The 22,721-nt window shown below is 59.3% G+C and overlaps 1 protein-coding gene across 8 annotated transcripts in view; it reads right to left on the minus strand.

Annotated features, from left to right (window-relative positions):
* Positions 1-7,228: 7,228 nt before the first annotated feature.
* Ankrd11 (ankyrin repeat domain 11) overlaps positions 7,229-22,721 on the minus strand; it is a 157,213-nt gene continuing 141,720 nt past the window's right edge. For 5 of the 8 annotated variants that reach the window (XM_078032837.1, XM_078032838.1, XM_078032835.1 and 2 more), the window contains 7 exons: positions 22,463-22,605; positions 20,531-20,678; positions 13,808-20,103; positions 11,339-11,437; positions 11,128-11,271; positions 9,328-9,420; positions 7,229-8,264 (listed from right to left, as the gene is read on the minus strand). In XM_078032837.1, coding sequence (XP_077888963.1) covers positions 8,046-8,264; positions 9,328-9,420; positions 11,128-11,271; positions 11,339-11,437; positions 13,808-20,103; positions 20,531-20,678; positions 22,463-22,605 — 7,142 coding nt within the window. In that variant the 3' untranslated portion in view covers positions 7,229-8,045. Of the gene's footprint in view, positions 8,265-9,254; positions 9,457-11,127; positions 11,272-11,338; positions 11,438-13,807; positions 20,104-20,530; positions 20,679-22,462; positions 22,606-22,721 lie in introns of those variants that run through there. The other 3 variants (XM_078032839.1, XM_078032841.1, XM_078032842.1) reach the window with 2 other exon arrangements.

A 22,721-nucleotide genomic window follows, 5' to 3' on the forward strand; every position in this document is an offset into this window, starting at 1 on the left:
GGGGCCTCCGGGGAGGAGCCCGCGGGGCGGGGTCGCGATGGGCGGAGGCAGGGGCGGGGCCTCCGGGGAGGAGCCCGCGGGGCGGGGTCGCGATGGGCGGAGGCAGGGGCGGGGCCTCCGGGGAGGAGCCCGCGGGGCGGGACTGCGGTGGGCGGAGTCAGGGGCGGGGCCTCCGGGAAGGAGCCCGCGGGGCGGGTCGCGATGGGCGGAGGCAGGGGCAGGGCCTCCGGGGAGGAGCCCGCGGGGCGGGTCGCGATGGGCGGAGTCAGGGGCGGGGCCTCCGGGGAGGAGCCCGCGGGGCGGGACTGCGGTGGGCGGAGACCCGGGGCGGGGCCTGGAGCCACTCGCGGGCGGAGCCAGCTCCAGGGTCCCGCTGGGGGCGTGGCCGGCGGGCGCTCAGGTGTGAGCCAGCGCACAGGTGCGCTGGGCCGGTGGGCGATCGGACGCGGGCTCCCGCGGAGGTTCCGGGGACCTGCCTGGCGACCAGTGAGCCCGAAAGACCTGGCAGCCGAGGGCGATGTGTGCCCGTAGGCTGTGCGCCTCCACTGCATCTCGGCAGAGTCACTCGTACCTGGGTAGCGCTGGGCGCCGTGGATGCTGCCGCTCCAGGAACCAGGTAGGGCTTCTTTTTGGTTTTTTGATCTGTAGGTGGACACAATACCTTTACTTTATTTTTGTGTGGTGCTGAGGATGGAACCCAGGGCCTCGCAAGTGCTAGAGAGTGCTCCACCGCTGAGCCCCCCCACGGCCCCCCCACCCGCTTCTTTATTCTCAGCTCTGGTTTTTCTCAGCAATGTTTTCTCAACAGTAGATCACAAACTAGTAAAATCTGTAGAATTTTTTTCACGTTTGTTTTCTTTTGCTTTGTGAATGGGCTCTGTGTTTTCATAAAAATTCACAATTGGCTTTTTTTTTTTTTTTTTTTTTTGGTACAGGGGATTGAACTCAGGGGCACTCACTCTACCACTGAGCCCCCACAGCCCTATTTTGTATTTTATTAGAGACAGGGTCTCACCGAGTTGCTTAGTGCCTTGCTGTTGCTGAGGCTGGCTTTGAACTGCTGAACTCCTTCTCAGGGCCACCACACCTGGCCTCATAATTGGCATTTTTGCATTTAAAAGAATGACATTAGCTTTTTTTTTCCCCTTGTGGTGCTGGGGTTTGAACCAGGGTCCTGTGCATGGGAGGCAAGAACTCTACCAACTGGGCTATATCCCAGCTCTGATAGTAGCTTTTTAAAAGTCTGTGGGAGGAAGGGCTGAGGTTGTGGCTCAGAGGCAGAGTTCTTGCCTAGCATATGTGAGGTGTACTGGGTTGGATCCTCAGCACCACATAAGTAAATAAATTTATTTTAAAAAAAGTCTGTTGGTGTGGAATTCACATAACAAAGTAAGCACCTTAAAGTGTACAATTCTGGGATGGGTATGGGGTCCAGTTGGTTTGGTCCTCAGCATAGCAACAACAAAGTAAATCTAAACAACGAAGCAGGCAATCAGTGTCTGTCATTTATTTATTTATTTATTTATTTTAAAGAGAGAGAGAGAGAGAGAGAGAGAGAGAGAGAGAGAGAGAGAGATTTTTTAATATTTATTTTTTAGTTCTTGGTGGACACAACATCTTTGTTTTGTATGTGGTGCAGAGGATTGAACCCGGGCCGCACACATGCCAGGCGAGAGCGCCACCACTTGAGCCACGTCCCCAGCCCCCAATCGGTGTCATTTAGTCTTACAGTGTTATCCTGGGCTGTTAGACTCCCCCTCCGCCAGCCCCTGACAAGCGCCAGCTGCTCTGGATATTCCAGTAAATGCAGTCACGGGTCCCGTGGTCTTGTAGGTCTGGCTCCCCCCCTCTCCCCCCGGGCGAGTCAGCACCGCAGTGTTTATGACTAAACATGCTCCACCTTTTCTTATCCGCCCCTGGCTGGTGGACTTGTGGGTTCTTTCCCTTCTGTGTGGCACCAGGTGGCCTGCTCAGCTCTGGTGGGCACACCCCTGGAGTAGGACTGCGGGGCATGTGGTGATTCTGTTCCAGTCTCTGTGGTCTTTAGTTTTTAAACTGATGGTGAAGTACACATAGCATAAAACTTACCATTTTAGCTACTGGTTTTTTTTGGTATGGTACTGGGGATTGACCCCAGGGGCTTTCTATCTACCACTAAAGCTACCACTCCAGCCCTTTTGATTTTTTGAGACAGGGTAGAAATTGCCGAGGCTGGCCTTGAACGTGTGAGGGAAACCCTCACCACTCCTCCCCGCTGCTGGTGATCTCCGCTCACCTTCTGCTGTGCGCTTGCCTGTTCTGGGTGCTTTTCCAAGTGGACTCCTGGAGTGTTGGGTCCGAGGCTCCCGCGGGGTATGGTGGCGTTGGTCAGCAGCTCATCCTGTTTTGTGAACACTTGGAGCACCTGTTTGCATGAGTGGAATTGCAGGAGTGGAATTGCTGGGTCTTCAGGGAGTGTGGTCAGCTGTTGGAAGGACCCTGGTTTTCACAGCAGCTGCCCTGTTTCCCACCCCAGCATCAGGACACTTCTGCCAGTGCTTTCCTTCCTAGATGTGTGGTGCATGTGGTCAGACCCACCGTCTGTACAGTTCTGGGATGGGTATGGGGTCTGAGTGTCCAGGTCAGTGGGGGCAGACGCAGTCACGATGTGCAGCCATTGCCAGGTCCACCTCTGCATCTTGTGAAATGGGAACCCTCCCTGTTAAGCAGCCGCTCCCCGTCTCCCTCCCTGGCCCTGGTGGCCACCGCTCCACTTCTGATTTGGAGGACTCCGTTTCTTCTACGTGGAACCACCCAGGGTCAGTCTTTCTGTGACTGGCTTCTCCTAGCATAAAGTGCTCCAGGTTCACCCACAGAGTAGCATGTGTCAGAACTTACTCCCTTTATTTCCCTGTTAGCTGGGTGTGGTGGTGCTCACCTGGAATCCCAGCGACTTTGGATGGAGGCTGAGACCCGAGGACCTTGAGTTCAAGGCCAGCCTGGGCAACACAGCAAGACCCATCTTAAAAAGAGAGAGAGAGAGAGAGAATTTGCTTTTTAAGGTGAAGGGATATTCTGTGGCACAGCTAGGCCATGCTTGGCTCACTCACTGACCAGAAAGTGGACTCTGGTCACTTTCACATTTAGCTGTGGTGCTCAAATGCTGCTGGGAACGTGGTCACAGACCTCTTCAAGACCTTCTTCCTGTGGGTCGCAGTGGCAGATGTCTCCAGAACCAGTGTCCCCAGAGGCTGAGGCAGGTCTGAGGCCAGCCTGGGCAACGTGGTGGGGGGCTGGGGAGGGATCGATCCCTAGGTTCAGTCCCCAGAACTGCAAAAGCCGGTAGAACTCCCCTTCCCGATTCCCGTTGGCGTGTGGACTTCAGCTTTCCGAGGCCGCTCCACACCATCTTCTGAGCCGCTGTGCCCAAGGGCTGCAGGCCACCACAGCCTCCCAGCGTCATTGTGTGTCCTCGCAGAGAAGGCTGCTGGTGGGCAGAAGGTGCCTCCGGGTGGCGCTGGCATCGTCCACCGTGCTTCTTGGCCTCTGGTGATTCTTGGAGGAAGGTTGACTCAGGATTCTTGCCCATTTCCGGATGGGATTGTCTGCTTGGTTACTGAGCTTTGGGGATTCTCGGGATATTAACCCCTTACCTCCCATTCTCCAGTTGCCTTTTGACTCTTGACAGGGTCTTTGTTTTGTAGTGCTGGGGATGGAGCCCAGGGCCTCCCACCTGCTACCAAGTGCTCCCCCTAGCACGGGTGCATTCTCAGCCCTTATTTGAGCCTTGCTAAATTGTTGAGGCTGGCCTTGAACTTGTGATCCTCTTGCCTGTCTCCTGAGTCGCTGGGATCTCAGCATGCACCACTGCACTTGGAAAATCTGAGTTTTGTTTTGTTGGTGCTGGGCCTGGAGCCAGAGCCTTTGCATGCTAGGCAGGCCCTCTGACGCCCGCTCTCAGCCAGGTTACTTCTGTATGTGGAGTGAGACAGGGGTCAACCTGGTCACGTTGCGTGTGGACCACCACCTCTCTGAGGTGGTCTCCAGGTCTGTTCCCTGAGTGGGCACCCTCCTGGGGCCTCCCCTGCGGGGTTCTTTCTTTTGCCGTAGCCAGGTGCGGAGCCTGGAAACTGAGGAGTGGGTATCCCTCGGCTTTCTTTTCTTTTCCAAGACAGCTGGTTTATTTTGGGTACAGGGGATGGAAATATCTTCAGGCTATCTTTCAATTTATTTTTAAATTTTAAAAAAAAGTTTTTGTCGATGGACCTTTATTTTATTCATTTATTTACATATAGTGCTGAGAATCGAACCCAGTGCCTCACTCATGCTTCTACTCCATTGGCTAACTTTATTCCTAATTATTTATTCTTTTATTTATTTCCTAAATATCCTTTTCAGATTTTAAATTACCAATATGTAGAAATATAACCGATTTTTCCTTTATTTCAAAATATATTTTTTAGTCGCAGATGGACACTACACCTTTATTTTTTTATGTGGTGCTGAGGATTGAACCCAGTGCCTCACCTGTGCTAGGCAAGCACTCTGCCACTGAGCCGCAAGCCCAGACCCGGTTTTTCCTTTTTTTTGATGAACACATTTTTATTTATTAAATTGTGATTCTGGGGATTGAAACCAGAGAGCTCTCTGGCTGAGCTGCACCCCTGCTGCACGTATCTTTAACTTGGATGAAGTCTCGCTTCTTCTCTCATGGCTGGTGCCTTAGGTCACCAAAACCACGGCCATCGAAGGGCCTCCCAGTTGTCCTGAGGGGTTTTACGGCCGTGAGGCCTGGGTCTGGATTGTCCAGCTGCCCTGTCCAGAGTGTTCTGCAGCACTCTGGACAGGGCAGCTGGCTGCCTGCCTGGCTGCTGGCCCAGAAGCCACTGGCTGATCTGCTGGTCCCTGCTGCAGTCAGGACCCTCTCCCTTTTGCCTGGACATGATGTGTGGACACAGGCCTCTTCCTGTTGGCCCTGCTTCGTCTTGTCCATGAGCTTGGGTGCCCCCTTCTCCCTCCAGCACGCACAGCCTCACGGTCCTGCATACCCGTTGGCTCCCTTCCTCAGACTCCATCTTGGCTCACCTGCCTGGTCTGCCAATTCTTTCTTCTACCAAGTGAAATTCAGTGATTCCATTTTCCACCAATGAAATTTCCGTCTGCTGCTTTTAAACTCATCTCCATCTACTGGCTCTGTTTCTACAGGTCACTGTAATTCTTCAGACCTGGTTTCTGGTGTGCTCTGGACATCCACTTGCAGAAGCCGGTGTTGGGTCTCCGGTGGGCTCAGCGCCTGGGCTTCCTGGGGGTGCTGTCTGTGGACCACTAGGTTGAGAGCTAGACATTTTACATAGTCCAGGAGGCAACTCTGCACGTTACTCCCCCCAGGCTGGGTATTTGGGGGCTGCTGCAGGGTGCAGCCAGCTGGCTGGGTGCTCAGCTAGTGGCCCTGGCCCAGTATGTCCTCGGTCGGTGCTTCTTGGCGCTCTGGTAGGTCACTGCTGTGCCTCAGCCTTGATCTTGCACCAGGCCTGACGCTCAGGTGAGGAGCTGGAATATGCTCAGCTGCCCTGGGTGTGTACAGGACTGCATGTGGACGTGGACATGGACTTCTCTAGCCCCAGGCACGCGGAGCTTGTGGCGTGCACACAGGCCTCTGTCCCCAGGGGTCTCTCCTCTCCCCCAGGCAGCTGTGATTTGAAGGCGTTTCCCCCTCCCCAGGAGTAGATTCCAAGCCAGTCTAGTCACACCAGTCCCTGTGGCTTTCCACGGAGCCATCAGGCACATTGAGTCACAGCAGTGGCCCTGTGCACAGGCAGCCCTTGGCTCCAGGCCACTGGTTCCCAAGGTGTCACCAGTGAGAGAGGAGACTGGAAAGGTCAGCACACCCCGAGGCTTGGCCTTGGGTCTCCCACATGCTGACGGTGGTCTCAGCAGCCTGACCCACTGCGGGTGTGGAGAAGGGATTTCCACCAGCACTTGCTCTACTGCCCTGGAGGCCCTGTCTGATTTTCTGTCAGCAGACAGACCTGCTTGATCTTTGGAGGCGCTGGTCTGACACGGCACCACCTTTCCAGGTTGTGTGACTGTCGCTCACCACCGTTCTGGGGGCACTCTGGGAGGTTAAGTGGCTCTGACTGCCACTGTAGGTTCGCACCCCACCTGCTTTTCAGCATCTCTGGAGAAATCTCTTCCATCCCTTATTAAAATAAATAAACCAACTTCAGATACCCACTGGTCAATGGCAGGTCAAGGACAGGATGGTGCCAGTGCCCAGGCTACCTTTCCCCATTTCAACCTCACGGAACTGGAGTCACGCAACGCAGTACTTTGTGGAGACCAGCAGTTCTGTCCCCAGAGCACACTGGGCAGTGCCTGCAGGCCTTGCTGACTGTCCTGCCTGTGGGGAGGGCCCAGTGGCATAAGCAGCGAAGGCCAGGTGCAGCAGGTGACCATCAGTAGCTCCAGGTGGCTGTGGCAACATGCTGCCCAGGGGCTTCCTCCTCTGGGCCCCTCCTCCCGTCCTCCCTGGAGGAGGAAGTGGGGTGGGAGGCAGCTGTCCCACCTGCAGGGGACCCTTTCTCACATGGGCCAGCCCTGCCTCAGGAACCACCTCCGTAAGAAGAAAACTATTCTTGGCTTTTCCAACCCCTCACCTACTCCAGGCTGCCGATGAGCCAATGGCTCTTCTCGTTCCTTCCTGTCTAAGCCTAAGCCCCAACGCTGGCAGGGTGCTGTCCTGAGAGGACCCTGTGCCACAGGATGCCCTGCAGCACCAGCTGGCTGGCTGGCAGGTGAGGGATCCCCTGGCCTGAGGGGTGATGGCTCACCCAGCTCAGCTCACAGGACACAGGGACTCCTCCTCGCTCCCTTGGGGGGGCCCTTTCTGTAGCTCCCCCTACTGAGGCAGGTAGCAGAGGGGCCACTGCCTGCAGGGGCCCACAGGTCAGGGATGAATGGCCTGTTGGCCCCTCCCAACAGCAGGATCACCATTTCTGCTCGGGAAAAACACGAGGTGGAGGGCCCACCCTCTGACCAGTGTCAGCATCTCCCAGTGGGGCTCCAGCTGCCCGGTCATGGGAAAAGACCCTGCGCAGGCTCAGGTGGTGGCCAGAGCCCAGCTGGCTTCAGCTGAGGGGACAGGGAGGCCTCTCCGAGGCCATGGTCCTACAATGGTGGGATGGGGAGGCGGGAGGAGCGACCTCCCCAGCAGAGGCTGGACCTCCTGAGCAGCCACACACCAGGCGAAGCACTTTAATTAATTTATTTATTTCTTTACACATAACTGAAAGTGATGTTACAGTACATAAGTTATTTACAACTGTGCAGTAATGTGTTGCAAAATAAATTATCTAGAAGGCAGCAAAAGTACATTGTGAATGTATATAAAACTGTACAGCGTTCGTTCGCGGATACTCTCTATAGGATTATTGGCTCTGTAGTGTTTCAAGTTACGTTCTCAGAAAGAGAAACAAAATGCCCAAGATTAAAGGAAAAAAATATACAAACCACGTGGATTTGACTCCATTAAAAACACTATTGGAGAGTCCTGGCTGAGTCCCTCTGTGGCCGGCAGGTGGCCCTCGCCTGGCACCAGCGACCTCAGTGTCCCAGCCTGTCCTGAGGACCGTGGCGGGCGGACACTCCTGCCCCCGACCAGAGGTCACTGTTGTGCGAGGTGGACGCCTCAGTCGTTTCCTTTAGTTGATCAGAGGGGAGCAGGGACTTCAAAAGCGCACTCTCCTGCTCCTCGGGTGCCTGCGGCTGGCTGAGAGGGACCCAGGTGCCCCTCTGGATGGGCCATGGTCTCCTCCTCCTGCTGGGCCAACGAGGCACTGCAGCGTGGGGGCCCGTTCTCCCTGCCACCGCTGGTAAAGACTCTGGTCTCCTGGCCTCCGGGCTGGTCTGGCAGGCGAGGCGTGTGGCCAGGTGCAGTCTCTGGGCTCCTCCCACCTGGCCGGCACGGTGCCCTCCTGCACTGCGGGCACGTCAGCAGCACTGGTGACTACGGCCCTTGCCGGTGTCCTGCAACTTTCTCCTGGTGTCACGCTGGCAGCAGCACAAAGTCATCGTTGACATCGACCATGGGCACGTAGAAAGAGGGCACCTCGTTCACACACAGCGACTTGTGCCCTGCGGGGTCCAGCTCCTGTGCCTTCAGCTGCCACTCCATCCTCTGCACGGCATTGAGGGCTGCGGCCTCGTGCTGCTGCCGCATCAGGAGGCAGGTCTGCAGGACACACACGGGTGAGGGTCCCAGATGCCACCCGTGGCCCCGGCTGCCTCTGTAGGGCAAGATGCACAGCAGGCTGCGGCCTGGACCTGACTGCCCATGGCCCACTGCCCTGGCAAGACACAGACCTTTCTGTAACTAGCCACGGTGCTGCTCATTGGGAAGACGGCCCCTCAGGATGGTCTGTGCCCCTGACTGCCCTGTGTCTACCATCCCGCCCCACGGCTGTGCTGCACTGGGGGTCTGCTAGGGCTTGAGAGCCACCATAGCAGCCCCTGAGGACTGGACAAGGCTGTGGCCTTTATTTAACATTCTTTATTTAAAATATTTTTTAGTTGTTGATGGACCTTTATTTTATTTATTTGTGTGAGATGCTGAGAATCAAACCCAGAGCCTCATGCATGCTAGGCAAGCGCTCTGCCACTGAGCCACAGCCCAGCCCAGCCCCCCATTTCATCTTTCTAGGGCCCCAAGTTCCTCCTCTGCCTTCACAGCCCAAACTGAGCTACTGCCCAAGTACACATGCGGGCGGGGACCTGCAGGGCCACCCTGACGCCTTTTGGGCTGTCAGTTGCTGGACTTCAGGTGGACCACACCAGCTGACGCTCCCAGAACCTGCAGGGGGACGGTAGCAGCCCCAGCCCCTTGCATTCTTCTAAAGGTCATGTCATTTTTGGTTGTGAAACTAACGACTACACTGAACATCTTCTCACCAAGTTTGGCCATCTTATCTCCCTTTTCCTGAGCTACCTCCTTTAGATTCTTTTTTCCCAGTCTACTTTTCTTGCAAAAGTTTGCATTAATAAAAAGTGGTGTACAAATGCACAAAGCCTAATTCTCTTTCAGGTAGGGTCTCCCTGGGTCTCCTGTCAGCTGAGAGGACACAGGTAGAGAGGGTGCCGCAGCCCCCCACCCCACTCCACCCCCAGGCTGTGTAAACCGCAATGGCCTGTTGTGACTGTGCCTCCCACTGAGCCAGGTGATGGCTGGGACCCAGGGCAGCTGAAACCGTAAAACTGTCAAGTCAAATGGCTGCTAGTAATGGTGTGCTGGTGGGGGGCGGGCAGGGCTGGCAAGGCATACATGGTGTCCAGCCACCGGCCTGCGGCACCCACCTTCATACGGTCGTACTTGTCATCCACGTCCTGTAGCCAGGAGATGAACTGGCGGGCGTTGAAGCGATCTCGTACGGACTTGTTCTCGTCGCCCTGTCAATCAAACGAGGTGTGTCTGGAGGAAGAGGGCTGGGGAGGTGACCAGCAGAGGTGTGGTCACCTCAGGAGGTTACCCTGGTCCAGGGCCAAGGGGATGACCCCCAGCCCCCATCTTCCCTGGAGAGGCTGTTCCTGGGCATCAGCGGCCCCCAGCAGCCACTCGGGACCTGCTCTAGCACAGCAGTGCTGACAGGGGCTGCGCCTCGGTGGGGCTTTCCAGTGGGGTGCTTCGTGTCCTGGGTGGGATGGAGTAAGGTCCCTCGACCCTAGTCTCCATTCCAGAGGCTCAAACGGATGGCACAGGGATCACACGAAGCTGCTGGTGTCGCCAGGGCAACCTCTCCACTTTCCAGAAACGCATCTCCCTTCTCCTAGGTGGGAGCTGCAGGCCCTGGGCAGCCTGGTCTGCCCTCCCCACTGGCTTCCATGTCCTATGATCCTGACTGCTTCCTCCTCGCCCATAGCCCCACTTTCACCCCAACAAATGGGTCTGCACTTGTGGACCAGACACAGGCACCCTTGGGAAGGAGGTGCCCAGCCTCCCCTGCATACCCTGGAAAGAACATGCCAAAGGCTCTCAGAACAGAAGGCCGGTGGCCTCTGTGCACCTCGTGCCCAGACTGTCAGCAAGGTACTACAGAAGAGGCCTCAGCCTGACCATCAGGAGACTGTCTTTTAGGCTGGGCTGTGGTTCAGTGGTGGAGCGCTTGCCTAGCATGTGTGAGGCACTGGGTTCTATTCTTGGCACCACATAAAATAAACACATAAAGGTAGTATGTTTATCCATACTAATAAAAAAAAAAAAAAAAAAAAAAAAGAGAACACTTTTTCCTTTGGACCTTCAAAAGAGACCCAGGAAATTACTTAGTGGTTTTTTCTTTTTGACGCAAAGAGCAAAACTTCCAAATATTCACAAAACACTCCTTTAGTCCCCAGCTAACCTCTGCTTTACAGCTTGACAAACTGCTTTGCTTTAAAGAAAACCTGTGTGTAACATAAATGGGAAAGCATCTACGTCTCAGTGTAGGGGAGCCTTAACACACGAGGAACGTTTTAACTGGAGCCTACCAAGGCTCTACTGCCAAGCCTCCGGGGCCCGTGGGACCCAGGGCATCCGTCCAGAGGTCCCAGCATAAAGCCATGGACACAGAAAGGTCAAGACACTAGAAACGCTCCCCAGGGCTGGGAGTCCCCAGGTGAGCTCTGGAGTATTGCCACACAGTCAGTGACAGGCCATGGGCTGGAGGCCAGCACTCGAAGTGGGTGTGGAAGGCAAGGCAGTCCTGGGTCATGCAGCTCAGCCTGCCCCAGGCCCAGCCAAGCACTGCTCACAGCAGGGGAAGGGCTTGCTGGCACAGCCTGGGCTGCACAGGTCCAGCTGCTTCTCAGCTGCAGGCTGGGCTGAGGTTCAGATAGGAAACCCCGACCCGCTGGGGCCTTCGATGGGGAGGGCAGCGGCTCACCCTGGCTTCGCAAGTGTCCCAGGGGAAGTTTAGGACTCAGAGCTGCACACTGGCTGAGGCCCTGTCCAGCAGTCTGGGGGACACCTGGGTCCCAGTGTGCCAAGTACGGGAAGCTGGGACAGTCCTGATCCAAGTGTAGCACTTGGATTCGTGCTTGCTCTGCTGCCTGGCGTGTGAGGCCTGTCGGCTCTTCTAGGAAGGAGAGGTCCTGGGCCCCTGGCCCAGCTGGGTCACCCACCTGGCTCTCCAGAGGCATGTTGTAGACCTCAGAGTCCAGCAGCATCGTGCAGGCACTGAAAGGCACTGCCTGGTTGGCGATGGTCCTGGCCGCCCGGCAATGCACCCGCAGGATCTCCTGCTCACACGACACGATCAGCTTCTCCTGCGAGGGGGAGGAGGGGTGAGCGCAGGCCCCCAGCAGTGGCCCCCATGCCTGGACCTCCTCTTACCCGCTCGATGCTGTGCTGTAGACGCAGCTTTCCCCGCACCGTCTCCTGCTGCTTGAACAGCTCCTTCAGGGGCTCCGCCAGGGAAGGGGGGGGTGCAATCTGCATGCACAAGGGGAACGGGTCAGTGGGGCCGGAGCCCTGCCCAGAGCACCCACCACCCAGGCACCTCCTGAGAAGCACCTCTGACCCTGCACAGCAAGGAGACGGTGAGGGAGAAGGCAGGGCACACAGCACCTGCTGGCAAGGGGGAGGAGAGAGAGGTGTGCGTACCCTGTGTGCCAAAGCAGCACAGCAGGAGTGGGGAGCCCCGTGGGGTCCAGTGAGGGCCTACGCACCCAAAATGGAACCTGGACGCCAGTGCCTGAGGCTGCCTGGCTGCTGAGAAGGGAAGAGAGCCCACCCCAGTCCCCATGGGGGAGGCTCTGAGGCTGACCATGGTGGCCAGACACCAGCAGGCAAGCGTGTACACCACAGGTGACGAGGAACAGGCCTCCTCTCTTAGGAATTGGAGGCCAGGCTCCCAGAGCTGGCTCACAAAAAACCCGCAGTGTGCATAGGACCTGGGCAGATGTGTGGTGCCTTCTCCGACCATGGAAGGAACTGGCAGAGAAGGCAAGGCTGGGGCGGGCTGGAGGGCATCTGCAACAGACAGTGAGTGGCAGCTGCAGGCCCTGGGCAGCCTGGTGATATGTGATGATGCCGAGATCAACCACAGGCCCATGGAGGCTCCTGCTGACAGCAGAACCCTGAGCAGCAAGACCCTGAGGCATGGACAGGGTCCCCAGCTGCAGGAAGCACAGCAGAGACACTGCTGCAGGGCGGCGTCAGGGGCAAGAGTGTGAGAAAAAAAGGATCCACATCCAGCCCTGAAGTCTTTCCCGAGACTGGAACAAACGAGAAGAAGACAGCGTTTCTGGCAGAGAAGCCCAGCCCAGGCACCCAACCCAACGGCTTCAGATTAGTCCCAATGACCAGAAGCCAGACACCAGAAACCCTCCAGCTGTGCCCAGGACCAGGCCGTGACTATGGGGATCCAGCCCCTGACACGGGTCTCGGTCCCATCACAGGACACTTGTACAGATGATCAGCACTGCCCAAGAGGGTCTTGTGCTCACCACAGGCCCCGTCCACCACTGAACCAGATATCCCACAGACAGCACCAGGATGGCTCTACAAGCATTCTGAGGCTCTGAGTTGTGGGCTTCTCTGTGAATCTAAAATCATTTCAAAACAGAAGATGCAGCTAGGTCTCTGCAGCCTTCAAACCTCGCCTATCTCGTCCCCTGATGGGCCCAGATGGGTTGAGGGACTTGGATGTGCCAGGATACCCGACACAGCAGCAGGCATGTGCCTGCTTCACCCAAGGGTCTGCAGGATGAGGTGGAGACAGGGAGGAGCCCACACTGAAGGCTGGGCTGTGGGAAGGGCTACCACAACCTTTGGTCCTTAACTTTCCCTCCAATTTCTCACCGCAGCCCCGTCACTCTGTTTGGGTAATGGAGACATAAATACAACCACAGAAAGTAGGAAGAGGTCTTACTGAACAGACACTTCAGACCTGACTTGTCTGAGTGCAGGGGCCCACACCATCATCTGTGCGGGCCTCCTGCAGGGTTCAGGGTTCAGGGCTCAGCGCTCCTGGATGCCCCTTGGGGGAACACGTGGCTGCAACATGGCCTGGCCCTGCTGCTGCTGAACTCAACCTCTTCCAGGAAAACCCAGGAGAAGCCCACGTCCAACACCCACCCTCGCTCAGAGGGGACACCCGGCAGCTGTGCTTCCTGTCCAGCAGCAGCCTCTGAGGGAGCAAGGCCCTGCAGCACCATCTTCCTCATTCCACCTGCAGGTCAGAAGGCCTCTGCTCCGCAACCAGGACGGAGTGCAGCCAGGCCCAGAGAGTCAACAACAGAAGCCCTGGCTTCTCCTCCACGGGTAGGTGGCCACACAGAAAGTCAGCTCTGCGTGAGGGGAGAGGCCCCAGGGGCCTGGGGCTCAGGGCCAGAGATGGAGAAGAGCTTCCTTTGCCTCTGCAGTTGAGAGAACCCCAGAGGACAAGTGGGAAGCAGCCTGTCTAGGAAGGCCCAGGCCCTGGTAGGGCCTGACACGCTGTGGGGAGCCTGCTGAGAGGCGCAGGGGAGACGGGCAGAGCAGGTGGGACCCACTGAGGTACTCGAGGCTCCAGAGAGACACAGCGACGGGACGGGAGGGATGCAGGTGAACTCTGCTGAGGCTTTCCATGAAGGGCAGTCCCAGCAGCGAGCCACAAAGACGGGCCGTGCCGGGGTGCCCACCAGGGCCCCGCCGCTCAGAGAGCAGCTGCAGAAATGCTGGGGCTGAGGGCTGGGGGCCAGGGGCCAGCCATCCATGGAGGCACAGACCCTGGCAGCTCTCCTGATCCCGGAGGCCGTGAGGTGGCCCCAGAGACCTATGCCAGGGTGTGCGTGTGCAGGCAGGCAGGGTGGTACTCACCACAGGGATGTGCAGCTTGCTGAGCGGCTTGCCGTCCAGGAGGTAGGACCCGGTGTAGGTGACGTACTCGGCGTAGCACTGGGGTGCCTGGGGCGTGATGTAGCAGAGGATCTTGCGCTTCTCCTCAATCTTCTTTCGGATCTGGAGGTACTCGAAGTAGGGGTTGGACCTGTCGCTGTGGTAGGGCTCAATGTCGTCCAGCTTGATGGCGTCCACAATGGCGGCCAGCGTCTGCTGGATGACCTCCCGCGTCTGCTGCGTGCTTGTGTTCAGCTGCTGCTGCAGCTGCTGGCTGGAGCGCTGGAAGCGGCGCTTGCGGGGGTGCTGGGCCTGGGCATCCTCCTCCTCAGAGGCACGGCCTTTGGCCCTGGCAGCTGGGGTGGGCGTGGGGGCGGGCTCCTTATCCGTAGGAGGCGTGCTCTGCTTGCTCTGGCTGGCCAGCATCTGAGCGCGGTTCCTGGTCATGCGCTGAGGGACCTCCTCCACCTTGGGGGCTTTCGGGGGCTCGGCCGTGGGCTTGGGCTCTGGATCCGTAGCTTCTGGCTGGAGGCTGCCTGGGGGCCCCTCCACAGGGATGGCAACAGGGGTGACCTCAGCACTGTCAGGCGTCTGTGCCGTGCCATCGGTGGCAGGGCCGTCGGGTGCATAATGGGGAGTGGTGGGGGGGTCCTCAGTCTTGGTCTCCTCAGCTCCGCCCCCCAGGGGACACTGTTCGGGAGGGCCGGGGGCCAGTGCCGAGCCAGAGTCCAAGTCCTCGGGGGTCCTCTCGCCTGCCACGGTCTCTGCCTCCACCGCGGCTTCGAGAACCACGTCCAGCTTTGGCTCCTCTGAGGGCTCAGACTCGGCGGGAAGTGGGGGAGAGACCTGGTCAGGAGGCAGTATGGGCTGCCCCTCAGCCCCAGGGACGCTCTCCTCTGGTGGGACGGGACTCCCTTCCACGGGCTCAGTCTCGACATCTGAGGCGTCTTTGGGCTGGAGGGGGAGATCGGGCAGCGAGAAGGGCCCCAGGTCCAGGTCATCCTCGGGGCTGGTGAAGGCGTCATGCCAGGGCACTGGCTCGCCCTGGCTGAGGGCAGACAGGCTGTGGCCACCGTCCAGGAAGCTGCTTTCCAGGGTCCCCAGAGCCTCCACCTGGGTCACCGTGGTGACACACGTGGGCTCAGGGGCCACGTCAAGGGGTGCCTCAGGAAGTGACTTGCAGCCACTGAAGAAAGACTCCAGTCTGGCAGGGGTGGCATACGCAGTGGCCCCTTCTGTGGTGGAGACGGCCACAGAGATGGCTCCCGCCCCATCGTCTTTGACCTCCTCCAGGCCCGGTTCGGTGGCGGGCAAGGGGTAGGAGCTGGGGGATACGGGGTACGGGGGCTCTGAGGTGCTGAAGGGTCCTGGGACAGTGGTATGCAGGGTCTCTGCAGGACAGAAGTGTTTGGGGGACTCTGGGAACCTCTGTGGAGACTTCAGCAGAAGGTCGGAGCCCACGGGCCAGCTGACAGGGTTTTCAGAGGCACTGGCCACCAAGGTGGAGGAAAGGGCCTGCTCCGCAGCAGGATGGGCCCACTCCACCGGCTCCTCGGTGATGACAGCGTTGAAGGGGCCCTCGTCCAAGGGCTCCAGGTAGCTGGGCTCCGGAGGGATGATGGCTGCTGTGGCCTGCTGGTCCTCTGTGGCGTCCAGAGGAAGGCCCAGGTCCGGGGGCAGGGCCCCCTCGATGGCTGGGGCCAAGAGGTCGCCCCTAGTGGCAGGGGAGGGCTTGGCTGGTAGGCCAGGGAACACGGCCTCTGGGGAAGGGGCGCTGCTGACGGTGGCCGCTTTGGGTGAGGGGAGGCCATAGTCAGGGGAGTAGTAGCCAGGGGACAGGCAGGCAAACTTCTCTGCTGGAACAGGTGGCAGGGCAGCCTTGTCCTCCATCAAGTGCTGGCCGGGAGAGTCGAAGCTGGAGGCGGCAGGAACACTCTGCTGTCTGAACAGCTTGTCCCCCACACTGAACTCCTCCTCAGGGGTTCTCCTGATGTCCACGGAGATGGAGCGGTACAGGCTTGTGGGGACGGGCCTCGTGGGCGTCTGGCCCGGGTGCTCTGAAGCCCCGCTTGAGGCCACAGAAAACCTGTCGTAGAGCGGGGGGGAGCAGGCGCTGGTAGTGGGCAGCGGGTGCTGGGTGTCGGCACAGTCGAACACCAGGTCGGGGTAGTCGTCGGCACTGCAGGACGGGGTCCGGGGCGTGTGCAGCTCCTCGTAGCTGGGACCCGACACCAGCGAGGTTGGAGTGGGCACCCCGGCGGGCCGGCTCTGCTCGGGCCGGGGCGAGGCGGGCAGGGCCTCCTTCAGGGACGGCCCTGCTGACCAGTCTTTGGCCTCGGCACCCAGTCCTGGCGGTGGCTTGCTTTCAGGAACAGGTGGCGTCGCAGCTGACTCCTTGGCCTTCTTCTCTTTGAAGGGCGGGTCCAGCCCCAGGGGCTTCTTGGGCGCGGCATCCAGGCCCTTCTTGCGTGTGTCATCCACGGGCTTTGCCTTTTCCCGGAGCCTGGGGTCCCCAGACCTGTGCCGCAGCTTCTCCATCTGCCGCATGCGCTCCTTGTGCCGCTTGTGCCGCTCCTCAATCTCCAGGTCCTTTTGCGACAGCATCCGCTCAAAGCTGGTCATCATCAGGTCGCCGTCCCCCAGCAGCTTCTCCCGGGGCCTGGCGTCCTTCTTGCCTGGGTCTCTGGGTGGCGGGAGCTTGTCCATGCCGTTGCTGATCTTGGTGGGGTCGCCCCTCTCCTTCTCTGTGCCCTCTCGGGGCTTTTCCTTAGGCTTGGCCTCACCCAGCTTCAGGGCCTCCTCCCTGCCCTTCTCCTTGTCCCGGACGGTGGGCCGCGGCTCCTCCTTGTGGTGCCTGTCCCTGTGCTTGTCCTTCTCCTCCCGCCACCGCTCCCTGTGCTTCTCCCTCCTCCTCTTCTCCTTCAGGGAGCCGAGAGCACTGGACCCGAAAGGCTTCAGCTCCTTCTCCACTTTCTTGGGAGGCTCCCTCTCGGGCTCGCTCCTCTCTCTCTTCTCAGAAAACCCGTCGGTGGCCTTGTCCAGCTCCTCCTCGCCGTCCACCTTCACAGAGTAGGCGATGCCATAGGCCTCGGCGTCCAGGAAGTCCTTCTCGTACTGGCCGGGCTCCCTCCTGCCCCCGTCCTTGTAGTCCTCGGCCTTCTCCTTCCTCTCGGCCTTCTCCTTCTTGGCCCGCTCGCGTTCGTGGCTCTTCTTGGAGGAGGAGGAGGAGTGCCGGTGCCGCTCCTTCTCTCTCAGCCTCTCCGCCAGGCAGGGGCCCTCCCGGGCCTTGTCCTCCAGCGGCTCTGAGAAGGACACCTCTAGGAGGGCGCTCAGGCCGGGCTCGGGGCCGCGGTCTGCAAAGCTGTCGGAGGAGCCCTCGCTGGCCTTGTCGTGCGCCTCCTCCCTGCCCTCCTGCAGCGCCTCCTCCTCTAGCCGCTCCAGCAGGCTGCGCTCCGCCTCCGCGCCCCGCGAGGCCCTCCGCTCCCGGTCCGGCTTTTCCTTGTGCTTGCTCTTGGCCCTGTCCTCCCCGGGATGCTTCCTCTCCACCTTCTCGGGTGGCCTCTGCCTGCTTCGCCTCTCCTGGGTGGCGTCGGCCAGGACCCGGTCCTTGCGGTCCTTGTCCCTCTTCTCTCTGTGCTTCTCCAAGGCCTTCTCCTTCTTGTCTCTGCCTGCTTCGGGGGCACCCCTGTCCTTCCTCTTCTCTTTGGGCTCCTTGTCCCGGGGCTTCTCGTGGGGCCTGTCGGAGGGGCACTTCCTGTGCCTGTCTGCCGCGGGCAGCTCCCTCCCGTCCTCCCTCTCCTGGAGGGCGTCCGCCCTGGGGGCCTCGCAGGCCTCCCCTGCCCGCAGCCCGCTGGCCAGGTACTCCTCTTTCTCGTCCTCGCTTTCGTCTGTGAAGATGTCTGCGATGTACCAGCTCTTCTCTTTCCCCTTCTTCTCCTCTCTCTTTTCAGAGGAGTCCTCGGAGGCGGCTGCAGGGAAGGTCTTGTCCTTCCTCTCCCGGGCCTGGTCGAGGCCGGCCCTCCTGTCTCGGTCTCTGCTGTGTGTGTCCTTGTCCTTGTGCTTCTCCTTGCCATCCTTCCTCTCCTTGAGGCATCTGTCAAAGTCTCTGTCCTTCGTACACTTCTCCCCTCGGTCCCTGTCGCTGGACTTGTCCTTGTGCCTCTCGGAGCGAGCCTTCTCCTTCTTCTCCTTCTCCCGAGCTGCGTGGTGCCGCTCCCAGGACTCCAGGCTCTTGGCGAGGTCGCAGTCGGGCTTGTCCTTGAAGGTGCCCTCGCAGCCACACTCCTTCAGCTCCTCCCTGTGCGGCTCCTCTGGCCGCAGGCGGACATCCTTCCGCTCCCTGGAGCCCTCCAGGGCGTCTCTCCGGTCCCGTGGGTCCCGTGTGCCTTCCGAGGACTCTCTCCTCTTCTTGTCCTTGTCGGGGAGGTAGCTGGGAAGGCCCCGGTGCTTCTCCACCTGGTCCCTCCTCTTCTCCAAGCTCTTGTCCAAGTAGTCCCGGTCCTTCTTTCGGAAGAAAGAGTCTCTGAGATCTCGTTTTTCCCGGGCCTTGTTGTCCCGCTTCTTCTCCTTACTATCCTCTTTCACCGTTTCCAAGATGAGTTTGGCCACAGAGTCACTCTTGATGTCCCTGTAATCGGTCACTGGGGAGTCCCAGCTGTCCTCCCCTTTGAAGTCAAAGGAGGAGTCGGAGAGGTCTGAAAACCACCTGTCCTGCTGGTCGTCGGACAAGTCCTCGCTCTCCAGGAAGTGGCCCCGGTGACAGCAGTCGTCGAAGGCTGCGTCCTCCCTGTAGGCCTTCTCCCTCCGGAGCCTCTCCTTGTCCTCCTTCAGGGCCTTCTCCTTGGCCTCGCCCTTCTTCTCCGGCTTGGGGGGCCGGTCCCGGGCCTTCTTCTTCCTCTCCTCCTTGTACGGCCGCAGCCTCTCTTCCTTGGGGGACTTCTCCTTGCCCAGCCTCTCCCGCTCAGCCCTGCCAGCCCGGTCCTTTTCCTCCCGGAAGGCCCTGCCGCCGTCCCTGCCCACGTCCTTGATCCTCTTCAGTGGCTTCTCGTCTCTGAAGAGCCACTCCTTGTCCTCGGGCTTCGTCCTGCCCAGCCTCTCCTCCCTCTTGAGGTGGTCTCGGTCATGCTTCAACACCCGCAGCCTGCCCTCCGCGGAGACGTCGCTGTCCAGGAGGGCGGCCTTGTCGGCCTTGGGCCTGGGGTCCTCGTACTCGTAGGTGAAGCTTTTCAGCTTCAGCTCCTGGCTGGGGCACTGCCCCTTCTCCTTGTTTTTGTGTCTGTGTTTCGTCTTGTGTTTCTTGACGACTTTTCCCTCCTTGTCGAGCTTGGGCACGGCGCCGTCCACGCTGGGGTGGAAGCCGCCCCTCTTCTCAGGAGCCATGCTCTGCAGGCTGCCCCTCTTGCGGTGCTCCTGCTTCCTCCTCGCGGGCTTTAGGGACTCCACGCTGGAGCCCTCGGAGGAGCAGTCCGACTCGCTTGTCAGGCCGGTGCCTGATGAGTCCGACAGCGAGCTGACCTGCGACCAGGCAGGGGAGGACACGGCCTTCCAGCTGTCCGCGCGCCAGTGCTTGCTGTGCTGGTCGGCGTGGCTGGTGCCATGGGACGAAGTGGAGGAGGCTGACAGCGAGCTGAAGAGTGAGGGGTCCTTCAGCACCAGGGGGGAGCCCCTGCGGCAGCCCGTGCTCCCCACCGAGTCCCCGTCCTCCTCGCTCTCGGAGGATGCGCGCTCGGACCCGGAGGAGCACAGCTTGTCACTCCTCTTCCCAGGCCGCACCTCCTTGCCCCGGGCCTCCTTCTTCCGCTTCTTCTTCACTTTGCTCTTCTCCTTCTGCTGCCTGGGCGCAGGGGGCTCGCGGGCCTTCGAGCCGGGCAGGACTGTGTGCGCTGAGAGCCTCAGCTTCTCCCCCGCGCCCACAGCCAGGCCAGCGTCCTCCTCGTCTGAGGTGTCGGACAGGATGCGATGGGCGGCTTTCTTTGGCGCGGTGGTGCTGTTCTTGGCATAGCTCTTGACCTCCATCTTGGGGATTGACACGAAGCTGCTGGCCTTGGGTTCTTTCCTATAGTCTTTCTTCAGCAGATGCTTGTCGTCCACAGGAGGGACCCTGTCCTGCTCATCATCCTCATCAAACTCATACTCGTCCTTGACAGGTGTCACAGTCTTCTGAGGCTCTGGGTTCTTGGCCTTGAGCTTCAGGCCCTTCTCAAACTCGGAGTCCGTGTTGTTGCCATCAACTGAGCTGGAAGGTGCAAAGGATGGGGCGTCCTCCTCCTCGGAGCTCTCTGTGGGGACAGGAAGGGAGAGGTCAGGCAGGCTCAGAGCCACTCTCCCAGATCAGGGTGGGGCAGCTCTGCCGCTGCAGCAAGGAAGGGCCTCCCCGGATGCGTGGTCACCCAGGAGGGCAGGGCTGGCCAGCCCCTGCTTCTGGAGAAGCACGTCATTTGATCTATCCCATCTGAGGCCAGCCACAGCAGAGGGAACCGAGAAGTCTGCTCAGAGGTGGGGCTGGCCTCCCGGCAGAGACCGCAGCTTCTCGGCAGCCAGGCCCCAGGTGTGGCTCCTGCAGTCCGGAGTTCCTGAAGGCGCCAGGCCCCCAGGAGGCTGGGAGACCCTGCGTGGCCATCTGCAGGGAAACACCACATGCAGATGCTGCAGGGCTGCCCGTGGCAGGGGAGGCCCGCCCCGCTGTCCGCCCACAGCCAGGCTTACCCGTGGAGCTCTCCTCGCTGGAGGTGTACGTGCCTTTGCCCAGCAGCAGGTTCACCATAGTTGGGGAGTTGGCGACTTTCAGCGGGGTCTCCCCTTTCCTGTTGCTCTGCTGAGGGTTTCCTCCATACCGCAGCAACAACTTCACCACCTGCAAGACACGACAGCCACGTCAGGGAGCCTCTCGGCCAACACAGGATTCCCCTGGGGGACCGCTCCGCCCAGCAGCCGGCCATTAAGTGCCCTTCAGCAGACGCTGGCCATGTCCCTGGGTGCACCCTGCTGGTCGTCCTCTTCCACAGGAGGGCTCCTCCGCCCTCACTGCCTTCCATTTTTCTCTGGTGCTCCTCTGCAAGTTGTGCACCGCTTCCTGGAATCTTCTCAGCAAGACCCCCCTCCCGCCACAGTGAGCCCAGCAGGTGCGCAGCTCTGGCGGGTGGAGGAGATCATGGGGTACAGAATAGAGGGAACAAAGACAAAAGTTTCTGCAAGCTGGTTTATTTATTTTCATTTACATGAGAAAATAAGGCCATCTCTTCCTTGCTTGGAGTCACATGGAGGGTGGCTATGAGGGACAGAAGTGCTCTGGTGGTGTGCGACAGCCTGGTTCAATCATTACGATCGGCAACCTGTGTCTCATCTGCCTGTGCCACCAGGTGCTCACAGTGGCTGTCTCCTCTCTCAGCTCCCACTGGCCACACGTCAGCAGCACCTACACATCTGCGTTTGCAGCTGCGGCTACGACAGAGGGCACGACCCACCTCAGGTCTGGGGAGCCAGTCTCGCTGGCTCGGCCTCCTTCCTCAGGTGGCTGATGGCCAAAGTGGGTTCCTGGCTATATCTTGCTGGTGGAGGTCACCAGGTGCCTCAGCCTTGGGCCTACCCTAAGGCCAACACAGGCCAAGTCCCTCCTGTCCCCAGCAGGCCTCCCCAAAGGGCCACCATCCTTCCAGCCTCCCTGTTTCCACAGTGGTGACACATCCCAGGAGTGCAGAGGTCCAGACTATGACCCCCTCTACTCTTAGCCAGGTTCACTTCAGACTCACACCTGCCCACCTCCAGAAAGTTTTTCTTAGTAAATTTCAGATACTGCATTTTCTACTGAAGTCCTTTTCTCTAAAATGACCCTTTTGAAAACAAACAAGCTGGGTGTAGTAGCTACACCCAGAGTCCCAACTACTAGGGAGGTAGAGGATCACAAGTTCAAGGCCAGCCTCAATAATTCAGCAAGGTCCTATCTCAAAATGAGAAGAGCTATGGCTGTGGCTCAGTGGTTAAGCACCCCTGGGTTCAAGCCCCAGTATGGGAGGAAAGAAAGGGCACAAAAACAAAGCCCCCAAAGCGCGCTATGACGCCATCCCCTCACCTACCACTGGAACAGTAGCTCCTCTGTCAAACATGGGGCCAAAGTCAAGACCTCCCTAGGAACCCTCCTGGCCGCCCCTCCCCTGCAGCAACCCCTCTCCCCAGAGTCATGGCTTCCTGAAACCCTTCCAGAACAGCCAGGCAGGGGCTGCTCTATAGGAACACCAAGAACTCGGCAGATGTGGTACGTGCCAAGGCACCACCATCCTCACCTGCCAGGACTGTCCTGCCTGTGACTGTGGCTCAAGGGGCTCTGGCAAAGGTGTCCCCTCAGCAGGAAGCAGCACAGCCGGCTCATCCTGTATCTTGCCTCAGAGCTGGAGGCAAGCCTGGCCCCAGCCTCCCATGGTCCAGACCTGGACCTGCCCTCCCGGTGCAATGGACCACAGTGAGGATGACGGGATCAGCAGCACACACTGCCATCTTCCTACTAGGGACAGATGTTCCTGTGCAAGATCCAGCCTGGCCAAGGGTGGAGGGTACCCCTACAAGCAAGTGCTCCAGGCAATGCAGCCAAGCCTCAGGGGAGCCTGCAGGCTGCAGGAGCAGGGGGGGCCAGGAGGTGCCAACCTTATAGTGCCCGTTGTTGGCAGCGTCGTGCAGTGGTGTGTCGTCGTCCAGGCCCTTGGTGTTCACCTCTGCGCCTGCGGCCAGCAGCTGCTTGGCGACATCGTAGTAGCCACGGTTGCAGGCCTCGTGCAGCGCTGTCCAGCCTAGAAGCAGACACTTAGCACGTGTGTCACTGAGTCCTCAAGAGCCACACTCCTGCACCTGTTTGCAACTGACACCCAGCTTGCCAGCCTTGGCCCACGGGACAGAAGTTGCACCG

The sequence above is a fragment of the Ictidomys tridecemlineatus genome, chromosome 15 (genome assembly GCF_052094955.1).
Source record: "Ictidomys tridecemlineatus isolate mIctTri1 chromosome 15, mIctTri1.hap1, whole genome shotgun sequence".
Taxonomy (NCBI): domain Eukaryota; kingdom Metazoa; phylum Chordata; class Mammalia; order Rodentia; family Sciuridae; genus Ictidomys; species Ictidomys tridecemlineatus.